The sequence below is a fragment of the Ranitomeya imitator genome, chromosome 5 (assembly GCF_032444005.1).
Source record: "Ranitomeya imitator isolate aRanImi1 chromosome 5, aRanImi1.pri, whole genome shotgun sequence".
Taxonomy (NCBI): Eukaryota; Metazoa; Chordata; class Amphibia; order Anura; family Dendrobatidae; genus Ranitomeya; species Ranitomeya imitator.
In genome coordinates, this window is record NC_091286.1 from 241,668,016 (window position 1) to 241,690,112 (window position 22,097).

At 41.9% G+C, this 22,097-nt stretch overlaps 1 protein-coding gene across 1 annotated transcript in view; it reads left to right on the forward strand.

Moving 5' to 3' along the window:
* Positions 1-22,097, forward strand: part of VNN1 (vanin 1) — a 71,317-nt gene that overhangs the window by 14,633 nt on the left and 34,587 nt on the right. Inside the window, exons 2-5 of the mRNA XM_069726005.1 lie at positions 10,642-10,772; positions 17,599-17,791; positions 18,850-19,141; positions 19,542-19,912. Coding sequence (XP_069582106.1) covers positions 10,642-10,772; positions 17,599-17,791; positions 18,850-19,141; positions 19,542-19,912 — 987 coding nt within the window. The remainder of the gene's footprint in view (positions 1-10,641; positions 10,773-17,598; positions 17,792-18,849; positions 19,142-19,541; positions 19,913-22,097) is intronic.

Consider the following 22,097-nt stretch of genomic DNA (forward strand, 5'->3'; position numbering starts at 1 on the left):
TCAGGACTGGCACAGATGGCACGCTCAGGACTGGCACAGAAGCCCAGAGGCCAATATTAATCTCCCTTTTTTTCTGGGAGAATTTATAAAACCAAAAAAATATTTAAATAGGCTTTCTATGGCCCACTATTTGTGAGAGAGATGGCACGCTCAGGACTGGCACAGATGGCACGCTCACAACTGGCACACAAGCCCAGAGGCCAATATTAATCTCCCTTTTTTCAGGGAGAATTTCTAAAACCCAAAAAAAAAATAAAATAGGCTTTCTATGGCCCACTATTTTTGAGAGAGATGGGACGCTCAGGACTGGCACAGATGGCACGCTCAGGACTGGCACAGAAGCCCAGAGGCCAATATTAATCTCCCTTTTTTTCTGGGAGAATTTATAAAACCAAAAAAATATTTAAATAGGCTTTCTATGGCCCACTATTTGTGAGAGAGATGGCACGCTCAGGACTGGCACAGATGGCACGCTCACAACTGGCACACAAGCCCAGAGGCCAATATTAATCTCCCTTTTTTCAGGGAGAATTTCTAAAACCCAAAAAAAAAATAAAATAGGCTTTCTATGGCCCACTATTTGTGAGAGAGATGGGACGCTCAGGACTGGCACAGATGGCACGCTCAGGACTGGCACAGAAGCCCAGAGGCCAATATTAATCTCCCTTTTTTTCTGGGAGAATTTATAAAACCAAAAAAATATTTAAATAGGCTTTCTATGGCCCACTATTTGTGAGAGAGATGGCACGCTCAGGACTGGCACAGATGGCACGCTCACAACTGGCACACAAGCCCAGAGGCCAATATTAATCTCCCTTTTTTCAGGGAAAATTTATAAAACAAAAAAAAAAATTAAATAGGCTTTCTATGGCCCACTATTTGTGAGAGAGATGGCACGCTCAGGGCTGGCTGGCACAGATGGCACGCTCAGGACTGGCACACAAGCCCAGAGGCCAATATTAATCTCCCTTTTTTTCTGGGAGAATTTATAAAACCAAAAAAATATTTAAATAGGCTTTCTATGGCCCACTATTTGTGAGAGAGATGGCACGCTCAGGACTGGCACAGATGGCACGCTCACAACTGGCACACAAGCCCAGAGGCCAATATTAATCTCCCTTTTTTCAGGGAAAATTTATAAAACAAAAAAAAAAATTAAATAGGCTTTCTATGGCCCACTATTTGTGAGAGAGATGGCACGCTCAGGGCTGGCACAGATGGCACGCTCAGGACTGGCACACAAGCCCAGAGGCCAATATTAATCTCCCTTTTTTTCAGGGAGAATTTATAAAACCAAAAAAAAAAATAAATAGGCTTTCTATGGCCCACTATTTGTGAGAGAGATGGCACACTCAGGACTGGCACACAAGCCCAAAGGCCAATATTAATCTCCCACTGTATTTTTATCAGGGAGAATTTATACACCCCACAAAAAAAAATACAGAAAAATGAAAAGGCTTTCTATGGCCCACTATGTGAGAGAGATGGCACACACAGGGATGGCACTCTAGCAGAAATGCCAAATTGCCAATCTTAATCTCCCACCAAAAAAAAAAAAAAAAAAAAAACAGGGAATGTCCTACAATTACTATCTCCCTGCCTGCAGTAATCTCAGCCAGGTATGGCAGGCAGCTACTATCTCCCTGCCTGCAGTAATCTCAGCCAGGTATGGCAGGCAGCAATAAGGAGTGGACTGATGCACAAATGAAATAAAAAGTGTGGACAAACAAAAAAGATAGCTGTGCAGAAAGGAAGGAACAAGAGGATTTGTGCTTTGAAAAAAGCAGTTGGTTTGCACAGCGGCGTACACACAGCAATGCAGCTATCAGGGAGCCTTCTAGGGCAGCCCAATGAGCTACAGCGCTGAGGGGAAAAAAAAAAAAAAAAAAAATTCCACTGTCCCTGCACACCGAGGGTGGTGTTGGACAGTGCAAATCGCTGCAGCACAAGCGGTTTTGTGGTTAATGGACCCTGCCTAACGCTATCCCTGCTTCTGACAAAGCGGCAGCAACCTCTCCCTAAGCTCAGATCAGCAGCAGTAAGATGGCGGTCGGCGGGAACGCCTCTTTATAGCCCCTGTGACGTCGCAGACAGCAAGCCAATCACTGCAATGCCCTTCTCTAAGATGGTGGGGACCAGGACCTATGTCATCACGCTGCCCACACTCTGCGTTTACCTTCATTGGCTGAGAAATGGCGCTTTTCGCGTCATTGAAACGCGACTTTGGCGCGAAAGTCGCGTACCGCATGGCCGACCCCGCACAGGGGTCGGATCGGGTTTCATGAAACCCCGACTTAGCCAAAAGTCGGCGACTTTTGAAAATGTTCGACCCGTTTCGCTCAACCCTACTCACCTTAATGCCCAATCCCGGATGCCCTCATCTCCTAGAAATAATATAAAATAATATACCAACATATACTCACCTGTCTGGCGTAGTCCATGCAATCCCGAGTGTCCCACTGTGATCTCACATGTAGAACAGTCACACCGGGAGCTGTGACCACTCATCCCGAACATCGGCGATACACTCAAGGAGGTAATCGCTCCCGAAGTGTATCACTGAGCTGCCATGAGAGTTCACTGGAGTTCATCACCTGATCAGCTCCAGTGCTCTCATTTACGTCACCACTTCGTGAAAACTTTCCCACGCAGCAGTGGTGCCATAAGGGAGATCACCGGAGCTGATCAGCTGATAAACTCCAGAGAACTCTCATGGCAGTTCAACGATACAATGCAGGATCGATCACCTCCTGTCAGTGTATCGCCGGCTTTCCTTAGGAGCAGTCACATCACTAAAGTGACTGTTCTCAAATTGATCAGGATTGTTGTGGGACATTATGGATTACCTTCTCCGCGGACAGGTAAGGGATATTGTAGTTAATTATTTTATTTTTGTTGCAGGAGACATTGGCTTTGGTGGATTAGGCATTCGGTGAGTGGTTTAATTAAGATTATTAAAGGAGTCTGTGTCATTATTTCAAATAAAGGACTTTATTCTGGGTGTCTGTGTTTTTATACACTATCACTATGGGGTTACTAATGGATAGGTGTCTTATAGATGCATCTCCATTACTAACCTGTTGGCTTGATGTCACCTGACAACACAAAGGTGACAACGAACCCACAAATATGAACCCCATTTGCCACCACTACAGGGCAAGTGGGAAGAGCAAGGCTAAACGCCAGATTTGGTGCATCTTATAAATGTGCCTTTTCTGGGGTGGCTGAGAGCTGATGTTTTCCGTCTGGGAGGGGACAATATCCATGGCCTCTTCCTAGGCTACTAATATCAGCCCACAGCTGTCTGCCTAGCCTTTGCTGGTTAGATTTTATAGGGGAACCTGTGTCCATTTTTTTCTTGGGTCCCACTGTAAACTAGCCAGTAAAGGCTAAGCAAACAGCTATGAGCTGATATTAATAGCCTGGGAACCTTTATGGCTATTGGCTCCTTTCCAGAATATTAACATCAGCCCTCAGCCAACGGCTTTCCCTCTGCTGTTTAGATTATTAAAATTACGCAGGAACCCACACAATTTTTGTTAAAATTAACTGTTGCTGTCTGGTTACAGCCTATGTATGTTCGTTCTGGTGACAATGTGTGTGTTTGTCTTTGTGTGCTTGTGTTTACTTATTGGCCTGTATATAGATTGAGGGGGCACCACGGATACCCTGTGGGATACACACCTAGACCTACAAAAATGGCAGATACTAAAAGCAAAAAAGAGCAGAGTAGGCCAAAAAAATGTGGATAACCACACAATTGGATATAAGCAAAAATAGAACACAGCTTTATTCAGATACATGCATTTATAATCACAAAGAAACTAACATTTAAAAACATTAAAAACCGGGAACATAACCCTAATCATGAGCCCACAATAAGGCTACACCCTGCGCATCACTCCCAAGGATAGTGGCAGCATTGCCTAAAGAGTAGTACCTATATAGACAGCATAGCCATAAAAAATCATATTAGCAAAGATGACCAATGTGTATGTATACAGTTTACCAGATACACTGTCCTGAAGAAACGCAATAGTCCTCCCTCATATTACAGTGCATAATTGAGCCTAATGCCCCATCTTGTCTTCAGGTGATAAAATCATATGAGATATGGCTATATTCCAAACAAATGTGATAATACACAAACCAATAGTTTGCTGCACTTCGGCCCCCTAATACTGCCAATACAAAGCACCTCCCAATAGATATTGTGGGTTTGTACAGAGTATTAACATATTCCAGCACACTTCGGCTGCTGTGGCTGTATGTGTGCCCCTGTACACCCCTCCCTAAAGGCAAACCACATACAATACCCAGAAGCGGCCCGGTGCAGTGTCCTAAAACTTGTCAGAGTGAGGCACAGGTTCAGCGGATGCCCAACGCTTGTCGCCACTAACCAGTGGCTTCGTCAGGGGTAACCTCAAATGGAATCAGCAGGTGCAAAACCGCAGGTGAAATCCACACAAAAAAAGACAGGAAATCCTCAGTAAATCCACTAGTAAAATGCAGTGCAATTTACCTGCAGATTTTTCAAAAACGGCGCGGAAAAATCCACACATGAATCTGCAACGTGGGCACATAGCCTGAAAGTTTCTGTGCTCTATGGATTGATACCCTGCCTCGTGCAGCTTGTCTTGGCAGAGACAGCTCCTCTCCACTGCTTGTGGACCTCCTCGTTCCTGCTTCTTCCCACATCTTTATTGCTCTGCATATTGTAACCTCTCAGAAGCAACTCCTCCCCCTGAGGGATCGTGCAGACTTCCTGGTTTTGGCAAAAGTTCACAATCTTCCAGAAAGGAATCAGGTAACAATGTGTGGATGCAATTATAACGGCAGAGAACTTAGCCCTCATCATAGCTGGCAATACAGATAAATTACATTACACATGCAGGCATTTTGTGGTGCTACAGACACAGGCGCCACATAGGCTTATACAATTCCTTTTGTTTCTTCATGTAATCCCAGACAGACTCAATGATGTTGAGATCAGTGCTCTGTCAGGGCCATATTAAAATTTCCAGGACTCTGACTTCCTCACGTTGAATATACTTTTTTGTTGATATTAGCTATATGCTTCGAGCCATGGTCATGCTGCAGAATAAATTTGGAGTAAATCAGATGCCTTCTTTAAGGTATTGTATGATGGATAACTATCTGTCCATATTTCTGAGCATTGAGGACACCATTAATCTGTGTGGCATTACATGAAGAGACAAAAAGATTTGCACAAGCCTAGATCTACAATATGTCTGTGGTTAGTGTTATGAGTCGAGTTCCCGCCCCTGCACAGGGGGAATCTCGATCCGTGTCTGCTGCGGTCTCCCATTCTGCATCGGCCGCAGTGGAGCCTGCTCAGCGGAGATGTCTGTCCCAGCATCTCACTGAATCTGATACTGTGCAGAGGGTTGCTGCTGCCTCTCCAGGCTCTGCTATTGTACCCTGCACTGATCTGCAGCGAGCAGGTTTTTCTGGGACTAAGTCCTGCTTTGCACACACTGAGCATGCCCAGGGCAAGATCTCTCAGTGGAGATCAAGGGTCACATGCTCAGTTACTGCAGCAACTTCCATTGGTCCTCCAGGAAGGCCCTGTACCTGATCAAGTTCTGTGGCAGCCTTCCATTGGTCCTTCTTGGAAGGTCCTGAAGGTGCTACAGCTATAAAAGGTTCTCATGACCGCACGGCCATGCGCTAGTGTCAAAAATGTACGAGCTCAGCGACAGTGTGGTCGTGTGTGTGGTCAGGGACCCGGCTGAAATAAGCCCCTAGAATGCTGGCACCTTCGGCGAGGAGTTTGTGTGAATTCAGGGCTGGCTAATAGCCGATAGAATTCTGGCTCCACCGGAGAGGAGCTGTGTGTTGGATGGACTGCATGACCACTGTTGGCTCTACACAGTAGCTGTGTCCCCTGTGAGCTAAACAGGGCACAGTGTTCTTTTTACTACGGGCTCTGTGAAGTAACAGAGTTCGTTTGTTCTAATTTGCTTCGCCACCTAACTTAGCAGCAGGTTCTTTCCTGCACGGTGGATCCCGGGTTGCAAACGCACCTATCCCATCTAATAAATATATTCGGTGCGTTCCGCCCACCCTAACAGTTAGTTCTTAAAGGGAACCTGTCAGGTGATACATGCTGACAAAACCATAGACAGCATGTATCAACCACTGGTTGTGCAATCACAGCCTGTATGTTTTACTCTGAAGCAGGTGTGGTGTTTCAGAGTAAAACCTACTTTTATTCGCTGTTAGGAACATAGGTCCCTTATTTACAGCATTTATGTTTATTTAATTTGAATGCGTTTTAATTTAGAATACTCCTATAACAGATTACTAAACTGGATTCTGTAAATGTGTTAACCCTTATTTCTTGATCTTAAGTTGCTAATATTATCCCCAAATCACTTTGTTTGTTTTGCATTTTGAGTTGTGGTCTTGTCTTTTAAAAGTAAGAGGAAGCTTTGTATATAGGTTATATATTTACAATATACAGTACAATTTGCATTTTTCAGGCATAAAATATGTCACGAACCGCAGTCCGCTTGCCAACATTCATCAGGACAATTACACAATTGCCTGCCACTTGATGAGTGATGTAAAGGCTGCTCTTGCTTCTGGGCAGCTTATTGGGCACTTCCCAGTGAATGTAAAGTATATAAACATCCAATTCCAACACATAGATATATATATTGTTTATAATGTTTGTACACTTTGGTATACGTTTCTACCACTTGGACACCCATTATCGGTAACGTGGGGCTTCAGGAGGCTTCAGGGATGCAGTTTAGGGAGCAAGAAGAATGAGGCTGTTAAAATTTATATATTAATCCAACAATTAGGCAGTGTTTATAAAAATATACAAAAGATGCTACAAAGAGGACAAAATAACACAATATATCATTATGATTTATCGATATAGCACCATTGATTCCATGGCGCTGTACATGAGACGGGGTTACATCAAAATGCAAATATCACTTACAGTAAAACAAATTAACAATGACAGACTGGAATAGAGGGAAGAGGACCCTGCCCTTGTGGGCTTCCATTCTACAGATACAGTCACATGAAAATAAAAGGGAGAAACCCCCAAAAATCACTAAACCTGTTATCATAGAAATGGCGTATATCTTGTTAAGAGCAACTATCCAATTAGGAAATGGAACAATCTTACAGAGAGCTGTATATCCCAGCACTGAACAATGGATGTAATCCAGAAACCGCATTTATCACTCCCCCTGTGCCCTCGGATGGGGGTCGCTAAATGAGATGCAACTCAGAAACCAAAAACTATGAGATCTTTGATCTTTATGATATTTGTCCCCCACATAGGTCCCAGGCAGGAGATATTAATGCCACATTTCATATTATGATTTTAGCTTCTATTGATAAAGACATGCCGTATACAACTTTATTTGGTCATATTAATTCTTGGCTGATGCACAGATCGCACAGCCCCTCAAGTAAATGCTTTATGTTCACCACTGTGCCATGACGCTGAAAATATGTCTCCCATAACTATAGGACCTACACCTGTCACAAAAAAACCACTCTTTATATCTGGTACCCGATTCCATCCCAGCTGCCTGTGTTGCTTTGAAGAAAGGAAAACATTTGCACAGGAGAGAAAAGTATCACCTTCCTGCTCTCCATCAGATTACCTACCTCAATTACCTGTTCACAGTGGGGAGTCATAGAACAAAAGATTTCAAAATGGAGTGTTATCTCATTTTTAATTTACAATTTGTAATGAAGCAATGCTTCTATGCCCAATATGAGGGTGACATGTCCCTTCTCAAGAGATGGTTTAAGAGATTGGTCATAATTAACCATTACATTTAAGACAATGTAGATTACAATTAACATTAAAGGGGTATTCTCAAGTTGTCTGTTGAACTGCTGATTGCTCTGCGGTTTCCGTGCAGTCTCCTTACATCCTGGTTGCTCGGGGTGCTGGTGCTTCTCCTAAAGTCACACTTCTAGTGTGTAGTTTAATTCTGCTACTATCCATTAATGTACTGTTAGTTCTTGTTCTGAGTCTTCACTGTTATCACCATATTTAGTTATACTGTAAAATGAAGAAATTGAGGCAACACACCACATTCTTAAAAAGGGTGATTTAATAGCCCATAGTGATGGCGATATTTTGGTTCAAATTTGAACCTTTCTCATGGGCTATTAAATCATCTTTATTTTTTTTTAGAAGGCTATGGCGTGCTGCCTCAATTTCTTCATTTTATATTGAGGTTTAGTAATTACCTGGAGGCTTGGTACCCTCATAAAGCTAATTTGGCTGCTGATGCTTCAAACTTTTTTTCTTTTTTTCTATTAGATATAGAGATAGTAGGTACTTTGAACAAGTATACTGCTTAGGAAAGTGAGAGCCATGACTAGGAGAACTGCTCTGGAAACTGCCGATGTTGGGTGACCCCGGATTATGATTCTACAAGACTGAGTTCAGGAGCTCAGAGAGATAGGGTTAAGATGTGAGCAGTTTACGTTGCATAAAAAGCAATGGGATAGAGAGAGCAGACTGAATTCTCAGAAGTTAACGCCTCTCCTATAATGTAACTACTGTGCACTAGTGACCAAGCTCTAAGGAAACAAGATTTACACTTTGTTAGATAAAATATCTCATTGCAGAAGAATGACAGCAGGAAGAAAAGCAAGTCAATTGAAAACTTGGTTATTTTCTTACTATGTAACTTAAAGGGAACCTGTCACCCCCAAAATGGAAGATGAGCTAAGCCCACCGGCATCAGGGGCTTATCTACAGCATTCTGTAATGCTGTAGATAAGCCCCCAATGTAACCTGAAAGATGAGAAAAAGAGGTTAGATTATACGCACCCAGGGGCGGTCCGATCCGGTCCAGGGCCTCCCATCTTCTTACGATGACGTCCTCTTGTCTTCACGCTGCAGCTCTGGTGCAGGCGTACTTTGTTCTGTTGAGGGCAGAGCAAAGTACTGCAGTGCGCAGGTGCCGGGAAAGGTCAGAGAGGCCCGGCGCCTGCGCACTGCAGTACTTTGTCTGCCCTGTTGAGGGCAGAGCAAAGTACGCCTGCGCCAGAGCTGCAGCGTGAATACAAGAAGAGGATGTCATCCTATGAAGATGGGTGGCCCCAGACCGGACCGAAGCGGGACAGCCCCTGGGTAAGTATTATCTAACCTCTTTTTCTCATCTTTCAGGATACATCGGGGGCTTATCTACAGCATTCCAGAATGCTGTAGATAAGCCCCTGATGCCGATGAGCTTAGCTCATCTTCGATTTTGTGGGTGACAGGTTCCCTTTAAGTAATTTAATACCATGAGAATGCACCTTTAATCCTCTGTGATGTATATTTTACTCACAGATCATGTGCTGGGTGTATGGAGTCAGTTCAGGAGCTGAGCCAACTCAATAGGGGGCAGATATTGGCTGTGTTTTAGTGGCAGCATATGACTCTAACAACAGTGACCAAAGTTGAAAACAAAAATAATGAAATGCCATAATTGTCCTCTCTTGATCGCTGAATTTCCCGCAGGAAATGCAATGAAATTATATGTGGACTGAAAATTACTTCTATAAAAACTAAAGCTTAGCATGCAAAAAGCAAGCTCTCATACATCTCTATCAATGGAAAAATAAAAATGTATGGGTCTCAAAATAAGTTAACATATTCTGGTTGTCTTGCAGTATGCAAAAACTTTCATGTGATCACAGGTTCAAGTAAAAAGTTCAAAAAAAAGTAATATATAAGAAAAAAAATTGGAATCACCCCTGTTTTCCCTCATTAAAAAATAAAATACTAAAAAATAATAATAATAATAATCTTTATTTTTATATAGCGCTAACATATTCCGCAGCGCTTTACAGTTTGAACACATTATCATCACTGTCCCCGATGGGGCTCACAATCTAAATTCCCTATCAGTATGTCTTTGGAATGTGGGAGGAAACCGGAGTTCCCGGAGGAAACCCACGTAAACACGGAGAGAACATACAAACTCTTTGCAGATGTTGTCCTTGGTGGGGTTCGAACCCAGGACTCCAGCGCTGCAAGGCTGCAGTGCTAACCACTGCGCCACCGTGCCGCCCCAAAAAAAAAAAAAAAAAAAAAAAAAAAATTAAAGATATTCAGTATTGCCGCATATGTACAAGTCCGGCATATATAAAACATAATTAAACTGTACAATAAATGATGTAAAGCTAAAAAAAAAGTCAAAATTCCAGTAATGCTTGTTTTTTTAAAAAATGGTCATATTTATCTCTAAATGGTATAAATATAAACATTAGCTCGTCGTGCAAAAAACTGCCTTAAAAAAATAAAATAAAAAAGTGTCTTAGGAAATGGTGACATAAACCAATTTTTTTAAATACATTTCTGAAATAAAAAAAGATTCTACTGTATATATGTTTAGAAAACTATAAAGGGTATGACTCTTGGAATAAGGGGAAGAATACAATGAAATCACCAAACAAAAATTGACTGCAGCAGGAAGAGGATAATCTGCGACTATAAACAAATATTTGTACATATTTTTTCTTCGTCTTTTTTATGTTTTTCATTTTAGGTTTGTTTTGTATTATTTATATAGTTTGCTTTGGATACTCTGCTCTAGTCCTCAATTTCACAAAAACACTTTACACTGATATGTTTTTTTCTAGGGTGCTCATTTGATTGTTACCCCAGAAGATGGTATATATGGTTGGAGATTTACAAGACAAACAATTTACCCTTTTCTGGAAGATATTCCTGACCCCAGTGTCAACTGGATACCATGTTCTCACCCTGAAAGGTAAACAATCTGCCTAAATATTTTTTTTTTTCAAATTAAAGAAAAAGTTATTAGCCAATGTCTTTTCGAAGTTGAAAAAGTCGAACTGAATTAAAAACAAATAAAAAAGTGGTTTTCTTACAAAACAGTCTGACAGCATTCCACAGTCTGATCATCGCCTGAATGTAGCAGAGCCGACCAGACAATTGCAGCTTCTTGTCTCCCGTGGAGACTATTGAAACATGCAAAAAGTAAAAAAAAAGTTTAATAAAATATTAAAAAAATACAAAATTTCAAATCACCCCCCAATTCACCCCATTCAAAATAAAACAGTAAAAAAAAAATCAAACATGCACCTATTTGGTATCTCCACATTCAGAATCTATCAATATAAAAAAGAATTAACTTGATCGCTAAACGGTGTGATGAGAAAAAAAGTAAAAATGCCAGAATTACCTTTTTTCAGTCACCACTACATTGCAATATTATACAACAAGGACGAGCGATCAAAAGATCATATCTACACCAAAATGGTGTCAATAAAAACATCAGCTTGGCATGCAAAAAATAAGTCCTCACCCAGCCCCAAATTACGAAAAATCAAGACGCTACAGGTTTTGGAAAAAGGCGCCATTTTTATTTTTTATTTTTTACCAATGTTTGGATTTTTTTTTATCACTAATATAAAAAATAACCTAGACATGTTTCGTGTCTATGAACTCGTAATGACCTGAAGAATCAAAATGGTCAGTTTTATCATTTAGTGAACAAGGTAAACCAAAAAAAAACTATGGAATTGCACTTTTTTTGCAATTTCACCACACTTGGACTGAAAGTAATGTTGGTTCACTATGGTGTCCTGAGGAACAAATTCAATAGGAATGACTCTTTTGATGTTGAAAAAACAAACCATCATGGACTTTCAAATTTGATTTAACTTGCTGTGCTTTTTTTTGGTCTGGGTGATGAAGCTGTCTTCGACTAGCTGCACTGCTGTTTTGTTTCAGGATCATTAGCGTAAGGCCGGAGTCACACTTGTGAGTGCAATGCAAGAAACATGCACGAGTCTCTCGCATCAATACCCGCCACTGCCGCCGGCGGTTTGGACCGGAGTGTTCAGCTGCATAGAAATACATGTGGCCGCACACTCCAGTCCGGCCGGCGGCAGTGCCAGGTATTGATGCCAGAGACTCGTGCGAGTTTCTCACATTGCACTCGCAAGTGTGACCCCGGCCTAACACCAAGATTCATCTCTTGTGATGACTTTTGACAAAATAAAAAATCGGTGTTACTCACCTTACTCTCTCGCCCCTGCGACTTCTTCCCAAGAATGTATTAAACACATGGAGGGCACCATCAGATATCAGGGTCAAATAAATAAATAAGTGGTCAACCCCAAAAACATGTCAATATGTAAACCTGAATCCAGAAAAAGAGGCATGTCATGAAAAAGAAGGGGGACCATCACATATAAGACTATATATTTAAAGGGAAGGTGCCATCAAAAAAAAATTTTTTTCAGAAATTGTAAAAATGTAAAGAATTAATGATTACATTTTCTTAAAAAATATTATCATTTGTTTATAATTTAGTAAAATATGAAAAATAATTTGAAAAGTTTGGGAATTTCCACTTTTAAACACTAGGGGGAGCAGCTGCTGAAATTTCAGAAAAACCTAGTGTACAACTAGCTCACATTACTGCACTGCAGTAATTATGGGCGGAGTCTGCTGACGTGTGTGATGTCTCCTCTCCTCCCCTTCTGGGTGTTTGCTAAGGGATTAGAGAGGATGATATTCAGGAACCCAGTGAGCAGCCATTTTGTTGGTGACTGCAGAGTATGGCTGCCGTCACACTAGCAGTATTTGGTCAGTATTTTACCTCAGTATTTGTAAGCCAAAACCAGGAGTGGAACAATTAGAGGAAAAGTATAATAGAAACATATGCACCACTTCTGTATTTATCACCCACTCCTGGTTTTGGCTTACAAATACTGAGGTAAAATACTGACCAAATACTGATAGTGTGAAGGCAGCCTTATACTGACAAGTAGACAGTCACCAAGGATGGCAGGCAGCAAGGATTCTGGGAGATATGTGGTGGAGGGAGCAGGGTGACAGCAGCACAAAGTATTTCAGGAGAGCAGTGTGCTGGTCTATAGGGGCCCCCTGTTTGGTGCGCGGAGCAGCCAGGGATTGTACATAGAGCGCTGTCTTTTATACACATGAATGGACCGTCTGCTCCACAGAAATCCAGGAAACATTTCTGCGGATTGATGGCCTGGTCTGATCCAGACTTTGCATACAGATCCCATTCCCCTCTTCAGATCCTGTCTTCTCCATCCTGTCCTGGCAATGTGTGAAAGCGAGGCGACAGGCGCAGTCTGGGGTGACGCTGGGAAGGAAATGTAGCCATATAGTAACGATAAAAATGAGACCCCTGTCTTCAGCTACCTCACCAGCCTTCCCCTGACTACACCTAACTGGAGGTCATGCTGTACCCTCTATTACCCCAGACCCGCGTGCAGGTGCTCAGCCAGAACCACCATAGAATGGGTCCGCTTTCTGAAGATAATACTGCCATAGTGTTCTCACATAATACCGCCATATGGATCACACACAATACTATCAATCTGTCCTGAATGCTGCTGCCAGGATCATATTCCTCACCAACCGTTACACCGATGCCTCTACCTTGTGCCAGTCATTACACTGGTTACCCATCCACTCAAGAATCCAGTACAAAACTACTACCCTCATCCACAAAGCACTCCATGGCTCAGCACCACCCTACATCTCCTCTCTGGTCTCAGTCTACCACCCTACCCGTGCCCTCCGCTCCGCTGATGACCTCAGGTTAGCATCCTCAATAATCAGAACCTCCCACTCCCGTCTCCAAGACTTTACACGTGCTGCGCCGATTCTTTGGAATGCACTACCTAGGATAATACGATTAATCCCCAATCCCCACAGTTTTAAGCGTGCCCTAAAAACTCATTTGTTCAGACTGGCCTACCGCCTCAATGCATTAACCTAACAATCCCTGTGTGGCCTATATTAAAAAAAAAAAAAAATTAATTAACTGGTTCATGCAGCTTTACATGAACACCCAAGCCTTACACTATGGCTGGTCCGAATAACTATAGCAATTGTTACCATCCACCTCTCGTGTCTCCCCTTTTCCTCATAGTTTGTAAGCTTACGAGCAGGGCCCTCACTCCTCTTGGTATCTGTTTTGAACTGTATTTCTGTTATGCTGTAATGTCTATTGTATGTACAAGTCCCCTCTATAATTTGTAAAGCGCTGCGGAATATGTTGGCGCTATATAAATAAAAATTATTATTATTATTATATATTATTATCAAATAGATCACACAATACTGTCATACAGTTCTCACATAATACCACCATATAGATCACACATAATACCGCCAGTGTTCTCACATACCGCCATATAGATCACACATAATACCGCCAGTGTTCTCACATACCACCATATGCTTCTCACATAATACCGCCATATAGATCACCCATAATGCCGCCACATAGATCTCACATGTATTGTAAATAAAGACTCGGCCAGAATAAAGTCCTTTATTAATCTTTTTTATACCATACCGAACGCATAATCCTCGACTCCCTCATCTCCCACAACAAAAATAATAAACCACAATGGGGAAAGACACGCAGGGGGGAGAGGAGTGCATAGGAGAGGATTAGATACTGACTGCTGAGCCGTGTATCTAATCCTGTCCTGTGTGATACTGTGCTGTGCCGTGTATCTAATCCTATCTTGTGTGATACTGTACACAGGACAGGATTAGCTACACAGGACAGAGGTAGCAGTGGTAGATGGTATATAGAGGCAGGCAGCAGTGGTAGATGGTATATAGAGGCAGGCAGCAGTGGTAGATGGTATATAGAGGCAGGCAGCAGTGGTAGATGGTATATAGAGGCAGGCAGCAGTGGTAGATGGTATATAGAGGCAGGCAGCAGTGGTAGATGGTATATAGAGGCAGGCAGCAGTGGTAGATGGTATATAGAGGCAGGCAGCAGTGGTATATAGGGGCAGGCAGCAGTGGTATATAGGGGCAGGCAGCAGTGGTATATATGGGCAGGCAGCAGTGGTATATAGGGGCAGGTAGCAGTGGTATACAGGGGCAGGTAGCAGTGGTATACAGGGGCAGGTAGCAGTGGTATACAGGGGCAGGTAGCAGTGGTATATAGGGGCAGGTAGCAGTGGTATACAGGAGCAGGTAGCAGTGGTATATAGGGGCAGGTAGCAGTGGTGTATAGGGGCAGGTAGCAGTGGTATATAGGGGCAGGTAGCAGTGGTATACAGGGGCAGGTAGCAGTGGTATACAGGGGCAGGTAGCAGTGGTATACAGGGGCAGGCAGCAGTGGTATATAGAGGCAGGCAGCAGTGGTATATAGGGGCAGGCAGCAGTGGTATAAAGGGGCAGGCAGCAGTGGTATATATGGGCAGGCAGCAGTGGTATATAGGGGCAGGTAGCAGTGGTATACAGGGGCAGGTAGCAGTGGTATACAGGGGCAGGTAGCAGTGGTATACAGGGGCAGGTAGCAGTGGTATATAGGGGCAGGTAGCAGTGGTATACAGGAGCAGGTAGCAGTGGTATATAGGGGCAGGTAGCAGTGGTGTATAGGGGCAGGTAGTGGTATATAGGGGCAGGTAGCAGTGGTATACAGGGGCAGGTAGCAGTGGTATACAGGGGCAGGTAGCAGTGGTATACAGGGGCTGGTAGCAGTGGTATATAGGGGCAGGTAGCAGTGGTATATAGGAGCAGGTAGCAGTGGTATATAGGAGCAGGTAGCAGTGGTATATAGGAGCAGGTAGCAGTGGTATATAGGGGCAAGTAGCAGTGGTATATAGGAGCAGGTAGCAGTGGTATATAAGGGCAGGTAGCAGTGGTGTATAGGAGCAGGTAGCAGTGGTATATAGGGGCAGGTAGCAGTGGTATATAGGGGCAGGTAGCAGTGGTATATAGGGGCAGGCAGCAGTGGTATATAGGGGCAGGTAGCAGTGGTATATAGGAGCAGGTAGCAGTGGTATATAGGGGCAGGTAGCAGTGGTATATAGGGGCAGGTAGCAGTGGTATATAGGGGCAGGTAGCAGTGGTATATAGGAGCAGGTAGCAGTGGTATATAGGGGCTGGTAGCAGTGGTATATAGGGGCAGGTAGCAGTGGTATATAGGGGCAGGTAGCAGTGGTATATAGGAGCAGGTAGCAGTGGTATATAGGGGCAGATAGCAGTGGTAGATGCATAAGAAAATAAAAACTCTGTACTTACCTTCAGTCCTCTCCCAGGAAGTCCTGAGTCATGTTCAGGGCAGAGCAGTGTGACGATCTCCCTGCTCTGCTCTGAACAGGGTGGCTGGGACCAGTGATTGCAGCCTGTGCTGTAATACTAAGTACAGGCTGCAATCACAGCTCCTGGCTGCAGATACTCACCCCGAACCTCTCTTCCCAGCAGCAGCTTCTCCCTTGCAACTCCTGCCATCGCACACACTGAGCTGTGTGTGCGATGACAGAGGAAGATAAAAAACAAAATGGCCGCGATCTCCTCTCACAGCTGTGACGTAGCAGCCCAGGGGGCGTGTCCAGGTCACAGCTGAGAGGCAGAAGGAGCGGTCGGAGCCCGACTGTTGGCTCCTATGCCCATGGCTGCCGTAAGTGAGGTGTGCAAGTGTCGTGCCCAGACACTTACACCCACACTAATGAAAATGGCGGCCTCCAGTGGCAAAAGTAAAAATGAATAAATAAAAAAGTATTAAAGTAGTACATTTACTTTTGTATTAAAAATAATTGATTATATAATCAATAATTATTAATACAAAAACTAAAATCACGGCACCCTCCCTTTAAATAGAACAAACTTTTATTACTATAGGTGTACAAAAAAACCACATAATAAAAACATTTAAAAGCAATGGTTACAAAGAAACAACAACATGTTTTCCACACATAGCTCAACTGGCTAGATAAATATGATGTCTTTCAAATAATGCACAATACCTAAATTCATAAAGTATACATGAATGGTACTGAGCTCCTCATATAAATGAGTTAACACTTGATCACAATGATGGGATTGATAAAGATGTATACCAGCAGCACTGATTCATTCTATGAAATATAATCCCTGCAGCATGTAGGAAAGGTCCCTGCAGATGGGTCCAACAGGGAGCCAGACACCCCAAGCATATATGCTCAATAATATTTAGAAGTGAGATAATAACTAGAATCAATGACTGAAAAACAAAGAAACGGTTGGTAGCCGCCAAGCTTTGTTAATCACAGCACATACCCACACGGAATGCTCATATCTCAAGACCAGTTCACCTCGTATTACATCAGAGAGCCTTTAGTGGGGACCCGACGCGTGTCGCCACTGCCGTGGCTTCCTCAGGGGTCAGTAGCATTCTTCCCAAGAATGAAGAAAAACCTAAAAGGAAAGCATTTTCAGGACATAGAAGAGGTTAAGAAAAAATAGCTGTAAGCAAACAGTGGAAAAAACATTGGGATAAGTGCATATCATCGAATGGACAGTATTTTTGAAGAGGAATAATGTTTTCAAGACTTTATCTTGAATTAAAATAATATAAATAAGTAATTCTCATTTTTGGGTACCCCTTTGTATGTGTGTGGAGACAAATATAAACCAAGAAATGAGTCAATATATTTACATTAATCCTATGAATCAAAATACCGTACATCTAAAAATTACATCAAAAGCATGCCATTTTATTACAGCTATGTTGTACATTGCAGGGCCTTTTTTATGAGAGAGCTTCTATTCTGACATTGTATTATCTTTGAATTGTGCAGGTTTGGTCCAGCTCCTGTTCAGACAAGACTGAGTTGTATGGCAAAGGATAATTCCATTTATGTGGTTGCAAATATGGGTGATAAAAAATTGTGCAACATCTCTGATGCTGGATGCCCAGATGATGGCCAATACATCTATAACACTGCTGTAGTATATGACTCTAATGGGAAGTTAGTAGCACGCTACCACAAGGTGTGACTTCATGGTTTTGATTTATATGCCAAGCAAGTATTTTCTTAAAAGTAATTTCTCCTCAGTTTTTTTGCTGCCAAAACTATGGGTCATATGGTATCCTGCCTATATCCCTCACAGTATAGGTGGACAGGCTCTGTAACCTACGGTACCTGAAAAAGCTTTTAATAAATGTAAAAAAAGGTGAATTTATGGACTGTAATATAATAACAACTTTCTGTTCCAAATGTTCAGTCTTTTCAACTTCTTTTACCTGGTTCAGATTTCTAAAGACGTGAAGCAGTTAAAAGAAGCGACCTGACAATTCTTCAGGTGGCATTTGAGGAAGGCGGCAAAGCTTCTGCAAAAATGACTGCTAAAATTTTGAAAATTTTGCCGGTCTCACAACATTTTTACCAATTTTAACAAAGTGGGTAGAGCTTAGGTGGGACGAGGTCGTGGTGACCACTGCTCGTCAAATTCATGAATTTTTGCTGTGCCACAAATTTTTCTTCAACAAGGACTGACACAAGATTTGTGGCGAGGCGCACAAGGAGGCGCACACAACTTGTTAGATGCTCCTCATTCATGAAGAGGTGTGCGCCTCTGTGAATCAGAAGGGTCTCTACCTCAAGGCAGATGTGAGCAATGCTGGTCTTTATCGGACCCTAGTGTTAAATATTGCCCTGCAGTTGACAAATGTGCCACTATCTTCTGGTATTGCCCTCCTGGTTCATCTTTATTGTTAGGCCTCTCTTTATGTGTTTAATTAGCTCATCTATATTTATCTTAGGAGAAACTTTTTCATGTCAGTTCAAAATTGATCAAATTGATTCTGAAGGGGGGTAGATTTAACACATTTCTATTATGGGTCAGCCAGTCCATTTGTAGATTTCTGAATGATTAAAAACTCTTATTTTTTTAGATCTGTTGTTGATCTATTTCTATTTTTTCTAGTTTTAATATATCTATTACAACATATATATTGCAATTCTTTTTTTTATTTCTGTTAAAGGAGACTTATACAGCGTATATCAACATAATTGTATGGTTTGTCTAATGGTACATCTCTCTTACAGTATAACCTGTTTCTTGGAGAGGTCCAATTTAATGTTCCCAAAGAACCTGAGATTGTGACCTTTGACACTCCATTTGGAAAATTTGGGATTTTTATTTGCTTTGACATACTATTTTATGACCCAGCTGTTGCACTGGTAGTAGAGCACAATGTGGACACTATTGTTTTTCCTACTGCATGGATGAATCTTCTTCCTCACCTGACTGCTATAGAATTCCACTCAGCATGGGCGATGGGAATGGGTGTAAATTTGCTTTCAGCCAACACCCATAATACAAGCAACAGGATGACAGGTAATACTAAATGCAATCTCTCAGATATATAGTTTAAAGGGTTTTTTCACTTTTAGAAAAGTGGTCCCTAAATGATCTGATCCTATTAAACACACAAACTCAGATATTACTCATCCTCCTCGTGTCGTGCCGGATTACACTGCTGATCATATCTCTGTTTTGGCTGCAGCAGTGACGTCCTGTCGAAAGTGCACATCTATATCGGCAGTGCTAAGTGATTGGCTGCAGAGGTTATCTACAGTCAACAAGATGGCACAACTGCATCCTAACGTTCTCTCTTCGGTCAGAGTAGATTTCTTCTCTTACGGAAAATCAAAATTAAACTGCTATTATAACTATTATTAAAATTACTATTATCGCTTTAAAAACAATCATTTTTCTGCTGTTTTTTTATTAATAGGAAGTGGAATCTTTTCCCCAGATAAAGTTGTGCCATATTACTACAACATGATGAATGAGTCAGGACACCTCCTAATCTCAGAACTCGGTTCCCATCCTCGGAATTCCTCGTCATACTATCCTATTACTTGGAACCTATATGCTTCCAAAATTAAGAACTCTCCTTCAGGAAGCAACATATTTAATGGGTACCTTTTTGCTGATGAATATACTTTTACTGAACTTGAAGAGCTACATGGAGAGTATTCCATATGTCAAAATGACTTTTGTTGTCACCTAAATTACACAATGGCTGAGAAGTACAGTGATGAAGTGTATGTATTTGGTGTTTTTGACGGTCTGCACATCGTTGAAGGAGAATACTATCTGCAGGTATTTAACCTTTTTACTTTGAAACTAGTTAAAAACATACAGTTATGGCTGCAAGATGATGCACAGTAGATTAAAAGTGCAGACATTGTATGTAGCAAGTAGAGATTTTATTAAAGGTTTTCGCTAAAGGAAAATCCTTTATATGGGTGAGAGAACTAATTTAAAGTCAATGTGTCCTTAGAAAATGGCCTATTGTTTAAATCATGTTTTTCTATTCGATTTATTTCTTTTTTTAAATGCTGCCAATGTTTTTTTTTTATTTCATATCTTCTGATGATACATTTCTCTTAAATTATGAAATGGTGAAAAGCTAAGATAGGTTGTAGAAAACGCTATGTAATTTCTAGGTTCAATGTTGAGTTTTGTTAAATGTCTTTATTTTTATTGCATTTGGATCTGTTTTGTCCTACAGCAGAACTCAAAGGCTCAGAATCATCAAGACCGGTGTTGTTCACACTAGTCTTGATGAGGGGGCCTGGTAGAGTCAGAGACACTTGATACATTAAGGGGCACATGCTTTTTAATGAATCATGTGCGTCTTCAAAGTGGTGTGTGTCTCTGTGAGTAATGTCCTCCATAGCTGGTCATGATATACCACTACGCTCCATTCTGCCGTGTCCTGCTCCAGCTCCGCCCATGTTGCTACAGCTGGCCGAAACAGGCATGAAAATGTCGAAAAAATGTTTGTGCAACCTTGCCCTGTACAAGAAAAAATAGTGACTTTTCAAAATGTACTATACTAGATTTCTTGCATAAGCACCTTGATGAATCGTGGCCCAAGCCTTTTACATAGTCATATGGTTAAAGGGGTTGTCCAGGATTTCTTCAACCCCTTGCGATTTTCCACAAACCACCGTACATGTGAGGCACTGCACATTCCAGTCACCAGGCTGTGCGGCAACTGACTAAAAATGGCTGCTATCTCTGACAGCAGACCATCCCTGCACGTTACCATTGGAGACTGTACCACCTGCCCACATTGACGATTGCTGTGATTGGCCAGTGAATTCTGACCAGCCAATCACAGCGTGTTAGCATTAAACTGAAAAAAAATTGAATATGGCAAGTCTGAGACCGCACCAATCACAGCAGTGAAAATGAATGGGGTGATTTCAGCGTCAACTCTGTCACCCTTTTGGTGCCGATTGGGGGATCAATAGTTACTGACTAATTGGCGCAAATAGGGTTAATTGAAAATGGCGATTGCCGCTCTGCATGTCATTTTTCCCTCAGATCTGATGTGCAGAATGGTTGTATATATCATCTGTGAACCTGTGAGAGAGATAATTGGTTGCCAGTGACTGCGATTCTCCTGCGATCCAGAGGGTCCAATCGTCTCTTCTTTGCTCCTGTGCTGCGGTCTGCTGTGCTCTACTCTGTGTGACTGTGTCCCTGTTCCAGCTCTCACCATCCCCCAACCCCCATCATCCCAATGCCAATTGCATTTTTGGCATACATATTTTTTGGTGACTTTTATGCGCGCACATATCCCACTTTCACCCCCCAATTGCATTCTACGCTAAGCATGTTCAATTTTTGGCAAACTTTTTTTTACCACACTAACGTGTGCGCTTCCCATGGTCACAGTGCTCTGATCAGTATTACCGATCACAGTCTGAGCCAAGGGCCAGAAATTTGCACCGACTGAGAAATTGCGGTTGTCACAGAGTTAGTGACGCCCGAATTTCTTGCCGAAAGAAAAAAAAAGATGAATATTACTTAGTAACAAGAAGCTTTATATGTAGGTCATTAGAAAAGTGGATGTTGAAGTTTTAGTGACGTCCATTTTTCTTTTGCAGAACAAAAATTAATAGTACTGAGGAGAGGAGTGGACGTTGCAGTGTTAGTGACGTCTATTTTTCTTTTACAGTGGAAAATTAATAGCTAGTACCAAGTAGCTTAATAGGTAGGGCATTATGCGGAGCGGACGTCGGAGTGATAGTGATGTCTGTTTTTATTTTGCAGAAAAAAACAGTTTGTGCCAACAGCTTTATAGATAGGTCATTAGTGTAGTGAATGCCACTCTAAATGTTCTTAAGCAACGTTTTCTTTAGTACTACTAATTTTTCTTTATATTTTTTTCGTCTTAATTTTTCTTCAAATTTTTCTTCTAAATTTTTTCCTTTTTGCTTTTCTTTTTTCTACACGTTTTTTATTTATTTTTTTCTCCAATTTTTATAGTAAA